Source organism: Anas acuta, chromosome 1 (assembly GCF_963932015.1).
Source record: "Anas acuta chromosome 1, bAnaAcu1.1, whole genome shotgun sequence".
In the NCBI taxonomy this organism is placed as follows: domain Eukaryota; kingdom Metazoa; phylum Chordata; class Aves; order Anseriformes; family Anatidae; genus Anas; species Anas acuta.
In genome coordinates, this window is record NC_088979.1 from 24,645,771 (window position 1) to 24,663,734 (window position 17,964).

Below are 17,964 nucleotides of genomic sequence, written 5' to 3' on the forward strand. Positions count from 1 at the left end.
CTGGGATAACATTACAGAAGTGCTGTGATGGACAGATATGGGTTCCTCAGGAAGGACAGACAGAAAGCAAGGAAAGAGTGTTTCCTTCTGTGTAGTGTCAGGTAAAATGTATGGAGCTTTTCAATGGGACAGAGGACAGTCCGACTGATAACTTGCAGGACAGGATGAGAGAAGAGGCTAGTAAAGGTGACATCGTGGTGTGAGGTTGTTACAGGTCACCCATTCAGTACAAGGGAAATGAAGAAGCATCTTTAAATAAATCAGGAAGTGCCTGAATTATAAACCCTAGTTGTTGTGTAGGTCTTTAAGCTTACAGAGTTCTGCTGAAAGTATAACAAGTGGGACGCACAGAGTCAAGAATATTTCTGGAGGATGCTGGGTATAACTTCCTCATACAAGACGAACCAACTAAAAGTGACACACAGCTGGATCTACTATTCACTAACAACCAGGAATTGTGTTTGGATGTAATTAATGTCAGCTTGGGCTATATTGACAGTGAAATAGCAGAGTTTGAAATACTGAGGAAAATGAGGATGGAGAGTAGCAGAGTAAAAACACCCCAGGGACAGTGATGCCACCACCTTCCTGAGCAACCCGTTCCAATACCTAACCACTCTTTCTGAGAGGAAATTTCCCCTAATTTCCAATGTGAACCTCCCCTGGTGCGACTTGAGGCCATTCTCTCTTGTCCTATCACTAATTACCTGCAAGAAGAGGCTGACACCCAGCTCCCCACACATTGCTTTCAGGTAGTTGTAGAGAGCAATAAGGTCTCCCCTGAGCCTCCTCTTCTCCAGATTCAACAGTCCCAGTTCCCTCAGCCTCTCCTCATAGGACTTGTGTTCCAGACCCCTCACCAGCTTTGTAGCCCTTCTCTGGACACAGTCCAGGGTCTCAATGTCTTTCTTGTAGTTAGGTGCCCAAAGCTGAACACAATATTTGAGGTGTGACCTCACCAGTGCTGAGTACAAGGGGATGATCACCTTCCTGGTCCTGATGGTTACACTATTCCTGATATTCAGGATGTAGTTGGCCTTCTTGGCCACCTGGGGAATGCTGCTGGCTCATGTTCAGATGAGCATTGACCAACACCCTCAGATCCTTTTCTTCTGCACAGCTTTCTAGCCACTCTTCTCCAAGTCTGTAGCATTGCATAGGGTTGTTGTGACCAGAGAGTGGCACCCAGCACTTAGCCATGTTGAACCTCATCCCATTGGCCTCTGCCCATCGATCCAACCTGTCCGGGTCCCTCTGCAGGGCCTTCCTACCCTCCAGCAGATGGAAACTAGCCCCCAACCTGGTGTTGTCTGCAAACAAGGGTGCACTCAATTCCCTCATACAAATCATCCATAAAGATATTAAAGAGGATGGGACCCAACACCGACCCCTGGGGAACATCACTTGTGACCAGTCAACAGCTGAATTTAACTCCATTCACCACCATGCTCTGGGCCCAGCCGTCCAGCCAGTTTTTAATCCAGCAAAGAGCATACCTGTCAAAATTATTCAGGAAGTGGAAGTAGGGACAGGCTTGAAAGGAGGAATTTAGAAACATTTCTGGGACATGTAAGGAATGATGTCAGGAAGGTCAAGGCTCAACTGAAAATGAGACATCTAAGAGGTATTAAGGGCAGTAAGTGATTCTGCCACTTCATTAGTAGTAAAAGGCTGACCAAGGAAAACATGGTCTGTTGTTGAATGGAGAGGATGATTTAGTGACAGATAAGGCTGAGGTGCTCAATGCCTTACTTGCCTTAATCTTCACCAAGCCTCTGTGTTCAATGAAATGGTTCAAGGAGAACTACAAGTAGTGCATGAGGACTAAGTCAAGGATTCCTTTAGAGATGTTGTCCAGCGGTAAAGAGAATTCTTGCAAGGGATCTCCCTATTATCTCTGAAAGGTCAAGGAAATTGGGGAAGATCAGTGATGCCTCAAGAAATGTGAATGTTGCAACCATCTGCAAAATAGTCCAAAAAAGACAGAGAACTGTAAGCTTGTCAGCTTCTCTTCTATCCCTTGGAAAATCATGAAGCACGTCCTTTTGGAACATTTCTGACCACATGAAGGAGAAAATGATTGAGAAAAGTCAACTTGGATTTACCAAGCCTAAACCATTCCTGACCAACCTGTTTGTCTTCTATGATAAAACAACTAGATCTGTGAACATGCAAAGAGCAGTGGACATCATTTATCTTGTCATTAGCTAGGCTTCCATACTGTCTCCCACAGTACTCAGGTATCGGAGTTAGAATGCTACAGTCTGTATGGGTGGACAACTAAAAATGTAGAAAACTGGCTATGGGATTGGGTTCCAAGGGTTGTGGTTAATTGGTTGTACATTACCTTTACGCCTTTGGCAAATGGAGTATCTCGGGGGTCTAGCCTGTCTCAGAGAAAGACACTACAGATCATTACCAATTAGTCTTCCAGATATGGATTTCTATCCTCATTCCACTTACATTTTCTTCACCCTTTATATTTTCACAACACTAATCTATTAAGGGATGACCTTGTGCTTTCATCTAAAATCATTTCCTTTCCTTTTTTTCTTTTTCTTCTCAGAATTTCCTCTTTTTTAATAGCAGTAGTCGTCTAATCATAACAGAAATTTGAGGAAACATGAGACTGTATTTCTTCTCAAATTAAAAATTATAAGCTTTATTTCTGTAATTTAATCTCTACCTAAGTCTGATTTCTGCCTGTTGCCACGAAAATACACACTTTTATATACTGACCTACCTAGACCTCAAGACAAACTTCACAGGAAGCCTTTTTCTTTTAAACCCTGTAGCATTAAGAGTTTTCACCAATTTCCTGGAAAGAGTGGTAGAATGTCTGAAAAGACTGGAAATTTGTTTTATTTAAATTTAGATAAATTACGGATTAAATACTGAAAAAAAGACTAACAAAGACTTATGCTGCATTCTTTCCATGTCACCTCAACTGCAGAAAACTTTCTTTTGGACATCTTTTATTGCAGTTTGACAGTTCTGTTAAGTTTAGTTTGTGGTAATTGAGCTCACTGTCTGCAGCTCTTAAATGCTCAAGCCCAGTGTTCAAAGGTATACCTGTGGTGCAATTTGCACCACATCAATCATTTGACTTATGACTTGCATTTGCAACTGGTTACTTACATACACCTTGAAAAGCTCATTTAGTATTTGAGTCCAAGCACACAGGGAGAAAAGATGGTGTTCCTGGCTTCTGTCTTGACAGTGGTCTTAATCATGGAAACCTTGAGGTCAGAACAGGGAGCTCATCTGAATCATCTAGAAATGCAAGATAACATGGTCTTCAGGCATCATGGGTACTATGTAACTGAGGGCTAACAGAACAGTTTGCAGAGTTATGCAAAATCGAATGTATACAAATCCAGACAGAAAATAGCACTGAGGTACACTATGTAAATATGAAAACAGGTGTTTGTTCATCTTCTCTTTGACAGATTTAGCCAAATTCTGTTGCTGTACTGTTAGCCTCACCAAAAGTAACTTCTGATTGGAGGAATCCTTTATTAACTTTGAATGGCTGTTTTATGGAAATTCATCGTAAATATTTTCTTCCATCAGTAGAAGATTCCTGTCATAGACACTTACATAAAATTAAGCCCTGAATGTTTGTATTTCTGCTCCAGCTGAGGCATGAGTTTGAGCTCCCTGTTAGATTCACTTTTTATATAATTTCACATTTTTTACATCAGATGTCCTTGCCCTGTCTCCAGACTAGTAGCCAGTATGTGTTGAACAAAACATACACTGTTATGAATACCATTTATTCACTCATATGTTCAGTATAGTAGGTTCAGTGGAGTCTTAGACCTTTTTCAGTTTTTGAAGCAACTTCTAACCTTCTAGTCTTCCTTGGTCAGGTCATATCTCAAAGCTGAGGCTGATTGTGAGGTGCTGGCCATCTCAGTGGTATCTGTTGTTTTGGGATATTTACTAAATAACCTCTATTTTAAAGAGACAGTTTCATCTTGATTTAAAAAATTCTTACGCAAAATAGAAAATCTTTAACAGGAGCAGATTAGATTCTTTTTAGTTAACTCTGAGTGACAATGACTCTTACTGGTTCTGTAGAATTCCTGAAACATTAATGGTTACTCTCCATAAAGTTTATCTTGCCACTGTGTTCACGTTGTACAGCAGTAGCTGGTCTTTGCATATTGTACTTTCAAACTTTTCTCTAGTAAATTCTTCATCATTCCCCTTTTGCAAGAATCGGGCCTCTGTGCCAGACATTACCTTCTAATGTTTATGGGAATTTACTTTCAAAGTATTTACAGCAGCACCTCATCTTGTAGAACTTCAAACTGTTCAAGTCAGGCTAGTATATGAATCCTATTATAGGTACCAAGTTCAATGATAGGTTTCATTTCTTATGAATTCCATTAAGAGTAATAATTGTCAAAACAACTGTGTTTGGTGAAAAGTGGCATATTTCCAGGCTGCTTCTTGGAAAAATTAAGCTGTGGGCATCTGATGAAAGTAAGTCAGAGAAACATCTGTTTCCCTGGACATGTGAGTTGGCAGAACTTCAGGAATGAGTAGAGGAAGCAAGACCTTAGCTAAATTATAACAAATGTTCATTTTGTAATCTGTTTTGAAAGTTACTGCTTGGGACTGATCAGCTTTTTTAGTTTATCTCAAATGAAAGAAAGATTGGGTAACATAAGCACAATTGTTTTATCTAGCAGTATAACAGTTAAGAGCCCTCTTTCTCTGTGTGTGAGATTATTACTAGAAATAACTGACTGCAGGATAAGAGTCAGCATAGAATAACGAAATACAAGTTTTCATCCTGTATTTTTGATGGGTGTAAAAATAGCTCTGTTTGTCATAACGTATCCCAATTGAAATTTAAATCTGTTTGCAAGCACATTACAGTTCCTACATGTTTCCAAGACAGTTTGGGACGGTTTGGACAGTTAGGTATAGTCTTAGCATTGTCTCTGTTTCCAAAAATTCAAAAGATATTGTCCCAGGCTCTTATTATTTACCTGAGTGACTTCTTAGAATGTAGAACTCCCCAGTCCAGCCTTTTTAAAATTGTTTAAAGCGTCTGAAACATTGGCCATCTAATTGTTTACACATACGTTTTCGCAATTTTCTTTAAACTAAGTTTGCACTTTGCTAAGTGCTCTAGACTTTTAAAGTAACCTTACTGAGGACACAATTACGGAGAGCAAACTACATGGATTTAAAGTAACTTCTTGCATATTCCTAAACAACATTTGCAAAAAACTCATGTTTATAAATCAACATGTCCTGAGATGTTCCCTCACTCGGTGTGCTCTCTGCCATAAATCTGAGACTCTTCCATTGTTAGGTGAGGGAAAGCCTGTTCGCTACTTGCATTCTTACACATACTGCAGCCCCATCATGCTTATTTTTCAGCATTGGTATATCTAAAATCTAGTTTTTATTTCCAGTTTCCATATGTTCAGCTAGAAATTTCACACCCATCTGTACAGAAAACTCACTTCCCTATAGAAGAGTACCAGGATTTGAGTCATAAATGACCTCAGACTACTTTGTTGGTGGATTCTTTACTGGAAATCATTTGATTCAGTCTAAAAACAAATCAAACCAATTTCCTAATAAGGCAGCTTTAACTATGGTTCAAAAATTTGTTGGCATTAATAGAAATCAAGTTTGTCTTGATAAAAAGAAACCATAAGTTACCAAGTTACTGTTTCATCTTTACCTTATCCTGTAAGAATTGCAGCTCAAATGATAAAAGTTTTGCTGATTATCAGTTCCTAAGTGAAATCAGCTCATCTGAGGAAGGAAAGGGCAACACATTTGGCTGCAATTCTGATAGGAGTTTCAGTGGTAGAACTGAATAAATAGATAAAGCCAAAAACTTGTCTAGACTAATTCTGGTTTGGTCAATCACAAATGACTAGGAAACATTACAAAAAGTACAGCAAGCCTGTGGTGACTCTTCTCAGACAACTCCTTAGCCCTGTGGGAGGACTACTTGTATGGGCATTAATAAGGAAGACTAAAGGACCAAATTCATCTCTATCTCAACATCAACATGGACTAATGTCCATCTATTAGCCACTCTCAAAAAAACTTGTATAGGATGAAGATTTACAAGAGTAAATAAGAACCGTGGGTATGATTCAGTCACAAGAAATGTTCAATCATCAGTGATAAGGAAGTGTCATTAAAGAATATGTTTTATTTCCAAAGAAGAATAAAAGTGGTATTGCTCTCAAATTTAAGATTTTCCCCTCTATTTAGCAAGTACATATGCATTTTTTTGTGCCTCAAGCTCCTCATTAGGTGGATTGGTCACTCCAGTGTAGAAGGATGGTTTGGGAAAGATGCAGAGAATATAATTTTATCTGAGAAGGAGTGCTCCATAAAAATCTGTGAATAGGAAACATAGTTGGGCAGATGACTGAAATATTGATATATATTGATATATATCAATATCAATATTCAGACCTGTATTAATAATGATATTTTAGAACAGCATTATTATAAGGTATTTACATATTATATAATGTAACAGTATGAAACATGACATTTTTGCTAGAGACATATATGCTAGAGAATTGGTTTATCTTTTGGAAATGTCTGAGGAGGTAAAAGACCAGTCTATCACAGAAATTTTCTTGTAGAAAATTGTAGAATATAGGGATAAACAAAAGAAAAATACTGTTCTAGATACTGTGCATCAGAAAATACTGTGCATCAGAAAAGATATTACCATTGAGATACTGCAACATTACTGTTACTATGTAAATAATGCTGAGAATTTGTCTATAATAATGCTGCCTGGGCTATGCACAGTTAGGAAAGGTGAAATCAGTCTCTGGAATGAGTAAACCCCAAAAGACAATCTTTTAGTAAATATTCTGGCATAAAAGAAAAGTTAAAGAGAGCTGCATTATTTAGCCTAGTAAAGTAGGGACAGATGGAATATCAGAAGGTCATAAGAAAGAACAAGAATTAAAACTAATGCAAACATTTGCATAAAAATGAAACAATAAAGACTACTGAAGAATATGTTTTGACTGGAAAGTAAAGAAAGAATTTTAACCTTCGGAGGATTTTCCAAAGCTGTGCTGGAGGCAAGAACCTTGATCACATTTTCACAAATAAAAGATTTATGAGCTAGATTTCATGAAAACACATTTCATAAAGATAGTTTATGAAGGAATTTTTATGATGTAACTGCATTTTGCAGTAAAGGAGTAAATTTTCTGGTCTTTGTCCCTCTCTTTTATTTATATATATATATTTTTTTTGTTTGTTTGTTTGTTTGTTTGTTTCATCAGCAGTCTTTGATACTATCAAGTGTGAGATTTTTCCTGGTTTGGGATCCTTTCTGAATTTTATTATTATTTTTTTTTGTAAATGATGATCCACAAGATAGTCATAAGCACTTGTTCTCATGCCAGAAAAGTCTGAGATTTCTTTTATTTTAATCTTGTGCCATGCATGTGATTGAGTTAGTAGGATTTACCCAGGCAACTGGGAGACAACTATGAGATGAACCTGAAGATTACAGGAAAGTAAACATCACTCCTTCAGGAAGGGCAAGAAAGAGGACATGGGAAACTACAGGTCGGTCAGCCTCACCGCAGTCCCTGGGAAGGTGATTTAGCAGCTAATCCTGGAAACTACTTCCAGACACATGAAAGAGAAGAAGATCATCAGGAGTAGTCTGCATGGATTCACTAAGGAGAATTCATGCCTAACTAACTTGATAAGCTTCTATAATAAAATGAACAGCCTGATGGATGAGACAAGAACAGTGGATATTGTATTCCTGGACTTCAGTAAGGCCTTTGACAGTGTACCCCATAAGATTGACATAGAGAAGCTGTTGAAGTATGAGCTGGATTTGCAGATCAAAAAATGGCTGAATAACTGGGCAAAGATGGTAGTGGTCTGTAGTGTGAACTCTACTTGGATGCCCATATCAAGAGAAGTACCCCAGGGCTCAATACTGGGTCCAGTCCTGTTTAACATCTTTGTTAACAATCTGGATGATGGAGTAGAGTTCACCCTCAGGAAATGCAGGGATGACACAAACATGAGTGGAGAAGCTGACTCACCAGAAGTGAGCCATCAGTGAGCCATCACTCAGCCATCCAGAGTGACCCTGACAGTCTGAAGAGGTGGGCTGGCAAAAATTTCATAAAGTTCAACAAGGAGAAGAAGTGCAGAGTGCTGGCCCTGGGGAGAAACAACTCCAGGTGTCAGTATGGGTGTCACCCAGCTGAAAGGCAGCTCTGCAGAAAAGGACCTGGCATTCCTGGTGGACACCAAGCTGAACATGAACCAAAAATATGCCCTTGCTGCTAAGAAGCCTAATGGTATTTTTGGCTACATTAGGCAAAGTATTGCCAGCAGGTAGAGAGGGGTAATCCTTCCACTCTACTCAGCACTGGTAAGGTCACATTAGAGTGTTGTGTCTCTCTCTAGGTCTCCCAGTATAAGAGAGGCCTGGACATCCTGGAGGGAGTCCAGTATAAGGCCACCAAGATAATGAAGGCACTGGAGCATTTCTCCTATAAGGAGAGGCTGGGAGAGCTGTGACTGTTCAGCCTGGAGAAGAGGGGACTCAGGAAGGATCTTATCAATGTCTATAAATCCCTGAAGGGAGAGGGCAAAGAGGATGGAGCCAGCCTCTTTTTGCTGGTACCCAGTGCCAGGACAAGAGGCAATGGGCACAAACTAGCACACAGAAGGTTCTCTCTGAATATCAGGAAGTGCTTCTGTGCTGTGCAGGTGACATTGCTCTGGCACAAGTTGCCCAGAGAGGTTGTGGAGTCTCTCTCTTTGCAGACCTTCAAACACCACCTGGACATGGTCCTGAACAACCTATGTATCCCTACCTGAGCAAGTGGGTTGGACCAGTTGACCTCCAGAGGTCCCTGGATACCTTAACTATTCTGTGATTCCATGATTCTGTGAAAAGCAGCTTGAAAATACAGAATAACTTCCTGTTAGAAGTAAAAATTGGTAGCAAAAAAAGTGTTTTTTAAGTAGTGTTTTTCAATTTGAGATGGTAACAAGTTTCCTTGAGCAAATACAGCAAACAAATAAGCAAGCTCCTTTGCAAAAGCCTCTGTGAGGCATCACTTTCCTGACCTTACACTAGCTGCCTTTCCTTTCAAAAGTAAGATGAAATATTTAAATGTCTTAATGCATTATGCTTCTGTTTTCTGCCCTACATTCTTGCACTTACAAATCAAAACATCACGACATGCAAAATTTATTGTCAATGGCCTAGATTTTAACTTTTCTCTTTTTTGAATCTGTTTTTCTGGCAGAGGTTTTTAAGACTACCGTAGTTCTTATTAGTCTTCCAGATGCAAAAGCATCGTTTACCTAGTCTTTGAAGTTCTATCTCCAATGTTTGCATATAAGTGAATCACTATATGTCTCTAATTAGCACTGATTGGTACAATATTGTTTAATGCTTGTACAGTATTGATAGGTCATGGCCTCACTTTTATCATAATCACAATGTGCTGACCACCATACAAACATTTTTTTTTTCTTTTACTTGAAGAGATTGCCCTCAGTAGTAGGCATGTGAGTACATGAAATAGCAGGCAAGAAACAGTTAAAATAATACTGAGAGATTCCATAGATAAGAATTTTGTCAACAAACAATAAGGAAGAGAGAAGGTGTCTATAGTTTTAAATACAGCCAAATAGCCTGGACTAGCCTATGTTAATATGACTTAAGGTTAGCACCTGAGAGCAGACTGCATGCATCTGCCCTACAGACCACTCAGTCTAGGTCTTCCGTGGAGCCTGTATAGTTCCCATTTCACTTCATTTAGTTAAGATTTTTCTTTGAATAATATAAGGGCTACCCTCTAGAATGATGGTATGTTCTATGTGTGCTGGGGTATGGGACGAAAACACCTGCACAACCTTCCTGGAAAGAAGTTGATTTGTTCTTATCTATGCATCCTCAGTGCACAGTACCTTGAACCATGCCCAAAATGAGTTGGGGGAAAGCTAGTACTTTGAGTGCTGAAGGCAATCAGGACCCTGTGTGCTCAGGCATACTCATTAGTTCCCTTTTATTTTTCATTTCCTTTACTTTAGAACTGTGGACACTGAAGATTTGCAGCATTTCCAGTTTACCTGAAATCTGGGTAAATTTGTGGTGTCCAAAAGCTGCGGCAACTCTAAAGTTATTCCCTAAAGGATCAGAGTTCTCAGATTGTGGAGCAGAATGGTCCATTAGAGGGGTTGGAGATAGAACTTGGGTTACCAGCAGTTTCAGCCATCTGATTTGAATCATCTCTGCACATCTATAAATGTTTTCATTTTTCTGTAAAGCAGACAGATACTAGTGTTGACAGATTTTTGTTTGTACATATATATTTTTTCCATGAATATTGGCAAGAGATTGGTTTATAACTTGTGGAAATTAACATTCTCTGAAAGTCTATTTGAAGCCCCCTGTAGGTGTTTTAATGTGTAAATGGGCACTCCAAGAGTGTGAACACTTCTTATGATAGATAAAGACGACTAAGATGAAGGTAGTACATATTTATCATTACACTTTTGGAGACCAGTTCATGAACAGAAGCATCTTAGATTATTTTTTGAGGCATAAAAGCCATGTCCAGATGTCCCAAATAATAAACCCAGTAGATCTGAGCTAGTGTTTATATTTTCTCACAAAATTCCTGGTAGAAGGGAGAAACCTATTGATGTCACCTGAAGCCACCCTGAAATGGAAATCCTGCCTGGACCAAAACTGACTCAGACATACTGAATTTGCACAGTGCTTGAATAACTGACTGATTTATTCCTTCAGGAGGGATGTGTAGCTAGTAGACACTTGAAATCTATGTGTTCAGTTTTGAAATCCTAGCTAGCTGATCCCTGGTCATAAGGAAAAGTTCAAGAAGAACTGTGATATAAAATTTGATTGGAGATGGTAAACACTCAGTTCTAGTATTTTCTCATATCAGAGAATCTTGCTAAAGTCATGAATACTCACACCTAATACATTTATCTGAATACTTTATATTAATAAAATACTAAAGCATATCTTTCAATAGGGTAGATTTTAAAATATAGCTAAATTTTGAAGAGGACAATAGAAGCAACTTCAGTCTTTCAAGCTATGCTTTCTCAAAAACTTTTTAATTTGAAGAATAGCAAGAAATATAAAAAAGAATTATTAAAAGCATGACTATCTGTTGTGAAATCTTGATCCAAGTTTGTTTGTCCTTATCTCTAAACAGAGGTCCCAATATTCATGTTTTGCCATGCCACATGTCCATATTAAACATTCAAGGAAAGTGATTTTCTTCCTTCACAAATGGCAAATCACAACAAAGGAAGCAAAAATAGAGTTCAAGTCTTCCACCTTCGGGTATAACATGCAGTAATTATGGATTCCATTTCTAATAATTATGACTCTGATTTGTGGTGCTCCCAAGCACCCAAATTTATGGTGGGATTGACTGGTAACTTCATGTTCTTAATATTGGAATATCTGAATTTGAGTGCTTCTGTGATGCTGCAGAAAGGAAAATCCTAGACAACATGCCCATTTGGCACAAAGAGAAACAGTTCTTCCTGATCCTAAACAGACAGTCCTGTCAGATCTTTGCATCCTGAAAGATATTTCCTCCCTGCTCATAAGAAGAACAAAGCAATGTTGAATAGAGTGAGCAATCTTAGGTATGGACAGTAGGGACAAGAAGCCAGTTGGTTCCATTCTTCCTGTCCAGTAAGACATCAACATTATTAATTATGCAGTGTTGTTTATGTTGCAATTTTACTATATGTATCAGTCTCAATTTAATCTTAATCTCTTTTTTTTTTTTAATTTCTTTTTTTTTCTTTTTTTAAGTAAAATTTGCCTACTCCTGATGCTGTAAAAACCTTGGAAACATGACACATTTTTTACTTCATTGTTTTAAAAACACATGGGAGATATTTATATTATTTAGCAATCTTAATAGAATCTTAAATCTCAATGTCATTATTTTTCAAGACTTGGAAAGGGAATATTTATATTTAATAACTATAAAGACTTGGAAAGGGAATATTTATATTTAATAACTATAAATAGATATTTATATAAATAAATAAATAATGGTATTTATGGTAATACATAAATAAATCGTAAAGTAAATGGTATAAATGGTAATATATAAATAAATAATGGTATCAGTAAGAGTTTAAATAGTTGTCTAGGTTTTTTAAATGATGCTGCAATATTCATATTAAGACTTCTGTTAAAAACATACTAGAAATATAATTCCATATTTGCCCTTCCATAAGAAATAGCAAGCTTTTTCCATGTGACATAATTTCTTTCTGTACTTGCAAATAACAAAATTTTGGATAAAGGTAATTTTTTCATGTCAACTAATTTAGCAATTACATTGCACTAATTTCATGACTTTTTTCATTTTAAGTATTAAATAACTTATATAAGCACATCAAATGCAAAGGTTGATTTTGATTCTTATTATTTTAGATTATTATGTCATGCAATGAAAGACCATATAGTGCGTGTTGCAAATGAAGCAGAATTTATTTTGAACCGACAAAGAGCTGAAGATGTCCACAAGCATGCTGAGTTTGAGGTAAGCCTAAAAGTTGATGCATTTTTGCTTTTCTGTTTTCACTCAGTTGTCACCTACACTGTAATTCCATGCAATAAAGATTTTCTTCCAAGAAAGAAATTTATATTGAAGACATTTCAAAATTAGTTTTTAAAAGCCTTAGCTTTAAAAGCCTCAAACACAAGGAACTGGTTTAATTTCTCATCTCCTCACTGAAATTCATGAAAACATTTACAGCTTGAAGAAATCCCTTAATCAGAATGTCTGCTAAACTGGTATGGCAGACCCTTTAGTTTCACAAAGAAGTTTTCTGATTTATTGCAAATAGTAATGCAAGTCACATTACTAATTATTTCTGTTGGATTTTATCAACAGTAAGTTCAGTAAGAAAGAAAAACAGCTAATATATATAAGGCATTTCAAAAAATTAAGAAATATAAATGTTTTGTTAGAATTTGTATTTTATGACATTTTGTTAGGATACTTTTGCTTTTTGGATCTCCTTAGAGAATTTACTTTCTATAAATTACATATTGAAACATGATAATACGTATTTTAGCTACTAGTCATTAACTGATCATTAACTAATTAATCATTAACTACTGACAATGTGTTTACATTGCCTGTTCTTTTTAAGTATTGGAAGAAGTAACATAGCAGCTGGATCCCATAAATCTATAATTTTTGCCCCTTAAAAGGAGTCAAATTTTAATTGCTTTTTTCATCAATAAGTGTTGTAATTAAAAGCAAATTACTTGAAAATGATGTAAATGTACAAAAAAGCTATTTCAAAAACATTTTTTCAAGTTCAGTGTTTAACATGTTTTTGATGATTCCTTTGGGATTAATTTTGTTCCTATCCAAAAAAAAAAAAAAAAAATCATGCAAAAGTGGTCAAATGCAGTTAAAATTCATATTTTTGGCATGACTTTACCAAATATAATTTTGTATTTTTAAACTGCCTTTATAAACATTTCAACATCACTTGTTTTTATTATTTCCAAACTTGCTTGTGTTTGCATACATTTGTATATAAATATGTATGTACAAGCACACTTTTCATGTGTTTTAATTCTCGAGTGACCTAAGACTGAGATAGACTGACTTAGTATTAATGATAAGAAATAGCTGTATCAATTTATCCATCTGTCAGAAAATGTCAACAAGCACCTGGTGGATAGAAATCCAGTAATCTTAGCTTTGATGAGGTTTTTATCTCATTGAAACAGCACTTTTAAATGTACACTTTGATGTACTAGTTCTTGTGCTCCTTGACCTAGCTGAAAAGTGTGAGACAGAGATATCTGTTGTCATTTCGAGTACACATAACCTTTACTTCATTTTGTCAGAGCAGACAGCAGACACTTGTCATATGGGATTGCAACAACTTTATTACCAAGAATATACTGAATATTTCAAACTTAGATAAAATCACATTTACAATTAAGTGTGTGTCAGAGTGAAGTTTCATATTGCCTCAACAATAAATAACATTTGATATTTATCACAGCATCACGCAGTAACCTAAGATGACAATAGAAGATTGAGTTATCTGTTCTTTGAAGAATACATAGAGGTATAAGGTCTGTCAGAACTCTAGACAAAATGAGAATATTCAATTAACTTCCAGCTTCTGTTAGCAAATAGGATTTAGAATATTAACTAAATTCCCTAAAGGAATAGCCTTAAGTCAGTCTTATTGTCTGGTGAAGAAACCAACACATTTTTCATATATGAAATTTTTCATTATATTTGTCACATGAAAAACCTCAGCTACATGTTTCAGATGAATAAGATAAAATCTGAAAGTCATAAAAGAAAATTATGATATGTAGTCTGTGTTAAATATGAACCTCAGATGTACTTAAATAAAGTGGCAGTTAAAGTCTGAAAGAAAGTTTTATATATTGCCTTTAATAATGGTAGGTATATAACCAAGCATTTTATTATTCATCCTACTTGAAAGTAGTAAGGACAAAGAGATTTCTGGTAGTTTTCTCTTGCATAATTGTAAATCTGTCATTTTGTTTTAATAAGCTGTATTGGTATATATTCCGGGGTTTAGTACATGTTAATCATTGCTCTCAGCAAGAAAAGTGAGTGGCTATTTTATTTTTACCTTTTAAACTTTAATTGCATAATTATGGATGAAATTATTTGGCCCAAGCTGCACTGAGTTTTGCCTGTGTAATGGGGAGGCCTTGGACCAGCATGTAAATTTTATTCTGTGACTACAGCTGTAGTCAGGGCAAGAGAAAATCCTCCTAGAATGGTTGCTTTGCAGTTAACTTCCATTTTGTTAACCTTTGTAATTGTTCAGGAAGAAAAATGAAAATTTAATTTTACTGTCCAATGAGCTGGTGAAATATTAACCTCATTACTAAGTCAGATCATTGTACTAATTGGTGCTTCCCTGTACAAGAAGATAAATTGAAAAATGAATTAACCCTTTATGAATTAGTGTAATGATTGTTCTTTTCCAGATAGATTACTTGAAAAAATGGCTATAGCCTAGTGGAAAGACCACTGTTAAAGTCTTACCAAATACTAATGCAATCACTAGCAAAAGGGTAGTGTGCAGAAATATGAAGAATAAGTACAATCTACCATGAGGTATGCTAAACTGTAATTTGCTTTTAGAATATTAGAATATAGTGGTCTATTCAACACTAAGTGTTACAGCAGTGAGTATTGGTTGAACATTCTAAAATGGTGCACAATAATCTGTGCATGCAAAAATGTAGGTCTTTAAAATAGGTAATTTTCAAATTAGCTCTTTTTTGAGAATAAACCAGCTTTTGTAATTTACACCTAGAAAATTGACTCCTTTTAATTACCGTAGCTACATTTGCTTTATTTAGACATTTTGAAAGGATCTTTACTGGGAGGAGAAATTGGATTTAATCTTAACATGGTTACATGGTTTTGAGAAAAGAAATGGAAAATTTACATTGTTCTTATTATATGTAAAGAAAGGATTTATCAAAACTAAAATGCACTACTCAGTTTTGACTATTTTAGAAACAAATTTGCATGAATAATTACAGCATTTATTTTAGAATTAATTACCTGTTAAAGGAAACATTATAAAAACTTTAGATCTTAGTTGCAAAGATGGTGACTTTTTTATCCATTCAGATATTTTAAAAGTTGTGTGTATGTTAAGAATTTTTTTAATTTTATAAGACCGAAAATATACTTAATTTGATAGTCAGTTTCCCTTTAGCACCCATAATAATATTTATTTTTTTTATTTCTTTAATTTGAATTGTAGATTTTATTGAAGTTTAAGAATCAAGCCCAGCATACATGTATATATATACATATATTTCTGCAAAACTGGTTTGAAGTAGAATATACTGTATATACATATGTTATACCTGTATTTTATGCCTGAGAATACATGAAAATTTTGCAAAACCAGCTCTTAAGGCATACCCATGGTCACATACACACACATGGAGTATGTATGTTTTTAGTTGTAATTCAGATGTTTTTGCCCTTGATTGCCCTTTAAATTCTACATGTTCTGACATCTTTCTTGTGAATTAAATATAGTAGTAGAACCATTTAAATTGAATGGTGTGTCCTGTTCCTCTTAAACATATCTTAATGAGCTTGTTGGTTCTTGATATATTTAAAGAGTTTTAGTACATAACCATTTTAAGGTGACTCCTAAATAGCCTATCTTTTGTCAAGTAGATGTACTTTCATTCCTAGTCACAGTGTGCTCAATATGCTGCTGACAGAAGAGAGGAGGAGAAGATGTGTGATCATCTTATCAGTGCTGCTAAGCATCGAGACCACGTTACAGCCAATCAGCTAAAACAGAAGATACTCAACATACTAACAAATAAGCATGGTGCCTGGGGAGCTGTTTCTCACAGGTAAGCTGCAAACATAAAAAGCGTGGTTTAAATTTTAATTTCAAAGTTTAAGAGCAACAGTTACTGTATAACTGAAAAGTGAATGTAGTAGGAGTTAGAATTGCCTAAATATATTCTTTCTCTGTTGTTAGTCTTTTCTTCAACTGTTTTTTGAGAAGTCCTCTTTGCTAAAGATTCAAAGATTAAATTCCTTTATAGATTGCAAACATGATATTTTACCATAATTTAAATAAATTGTAATGGGTATTTGTCAATCATAAAGCAGATATAATACTGATACTGTTGGTGTATCATTAGCTTTTGAGGCTCCTAACAGTATCATAGCCTCTCTGAGTGAAATGCTCTGAATGAGATACTAAGAGAAAGAGAGCTTGCCATACAGATGTCAACAAAGGAAGCCTGAACAAAAGATCAGAGAGTCAAAATGACATGTCTAGCATTATAGTCAGTATTAGAACAACCAGCAGAACTGAGTCACGCAGGTTGCTGTCTAATACTTTCTTCTGTTTATAGCTTTTTTGTGCAACTGATGAAGCAGGAAGGTCCAGTGGTAAAACTGTCCTACTATAAAACAGTAGTCAATACCAGCCATGCAAAAAGTCTATACACTTAAAGCAAAACCTATATGTCTGCTTGAATTTTTCATCTAAAGCTGAATGCAACCAAAGTGCACTCAATTTTGCAGGTGCTCCTGTAAAACCAAACAAATAAAACAAAACAAACAAACACTGCATGATCCAAAATATAAAATTCTTATGATATGTAAGTGATAAAATATGTGAGATTTTAATCAGATCTGTGTTGAATGCTGTTTTTAAAAGTTTATTCTATTTGACATAGAGATGAAATGAAAGTTTGTCATACTAAAAAAACACAAAGCCTTGCTCTTCTGAATCACCAAAATAGCCAGTGGCTAAGGTGCTGACCTTCATGTGGAAGAACTGAGCTCAAATTGCTCTTTTCCTTCATGCAGAGCAAGGTCTTGAACCTGGGTCTGTCATGTGAGTGCCCTGTCTGCAAAGCTAGAGACTGGCAAGTCTCTTTCTTGTTTGTGCATTCTAGCCAATTAATAAATTGATTATTTATTCAAACTGGAACAGCTCAAACAGTAGAGATTCAGGAAGTTTTGCTCCCAAATATAATTTTTTATAGTTTAACTTCCTTCTTAAATCCTGTTTGTCTGCTCTAAGTCAGGCAGAGCAGAACAAAAAGTTCCATTTAAGCTGAGAAGCCTTTTCAGTAAAAATCTAGTTAAGACTGATATGCTGATTTAAATAAATAAATAAATAAATAAATAACATCCATACATAAATATTTTTCTTTCAGGAAAAACTATCTGAATGTAGATTCAGCTTATTAGAAAAGATGTTGAATAATAGACTTGACACATCAGTAATAACATTTTATAAATACCATGTGTACTGTTCATTCTTTTTGTCATGCTGTTTAGTTGGATCTTGAAGTTTACAGTGTAAACTAAAATGTAGTTTTTCGTA

At 35.8% G+C, this 17,964-nt stretch overlaps 1 protein-coding gene across 14 annotated transcripts in view; it reads left to right on the plus strand.

The window, feature by feature from the left end:
• NBEA (neurobeachin) overlaps window positions 1-17,964 on the plus strand; it is a 509,325-nt gene that overhangs the window by 259,809 nt on the left and 231,552 nt on the right. For all 14 annotated transcript variants that reach the window (XM_068673009.1, XM_068672960.1, XM_068672963.1 and 11 more), the window contains 2 exons: window positions 12,494-12,602; window positions 16,302-16,468. In XM_068673009.1, coding sequence (XP_068529110.1) covers window positions 12,494-12,602; window positions 16,302-16,468 — 276 coding nt within the window. The remainder of the gene's footprint in view (window positions 1-12,493; window positions 12,603-16,301; window positions 16,469-17,964) is intronic.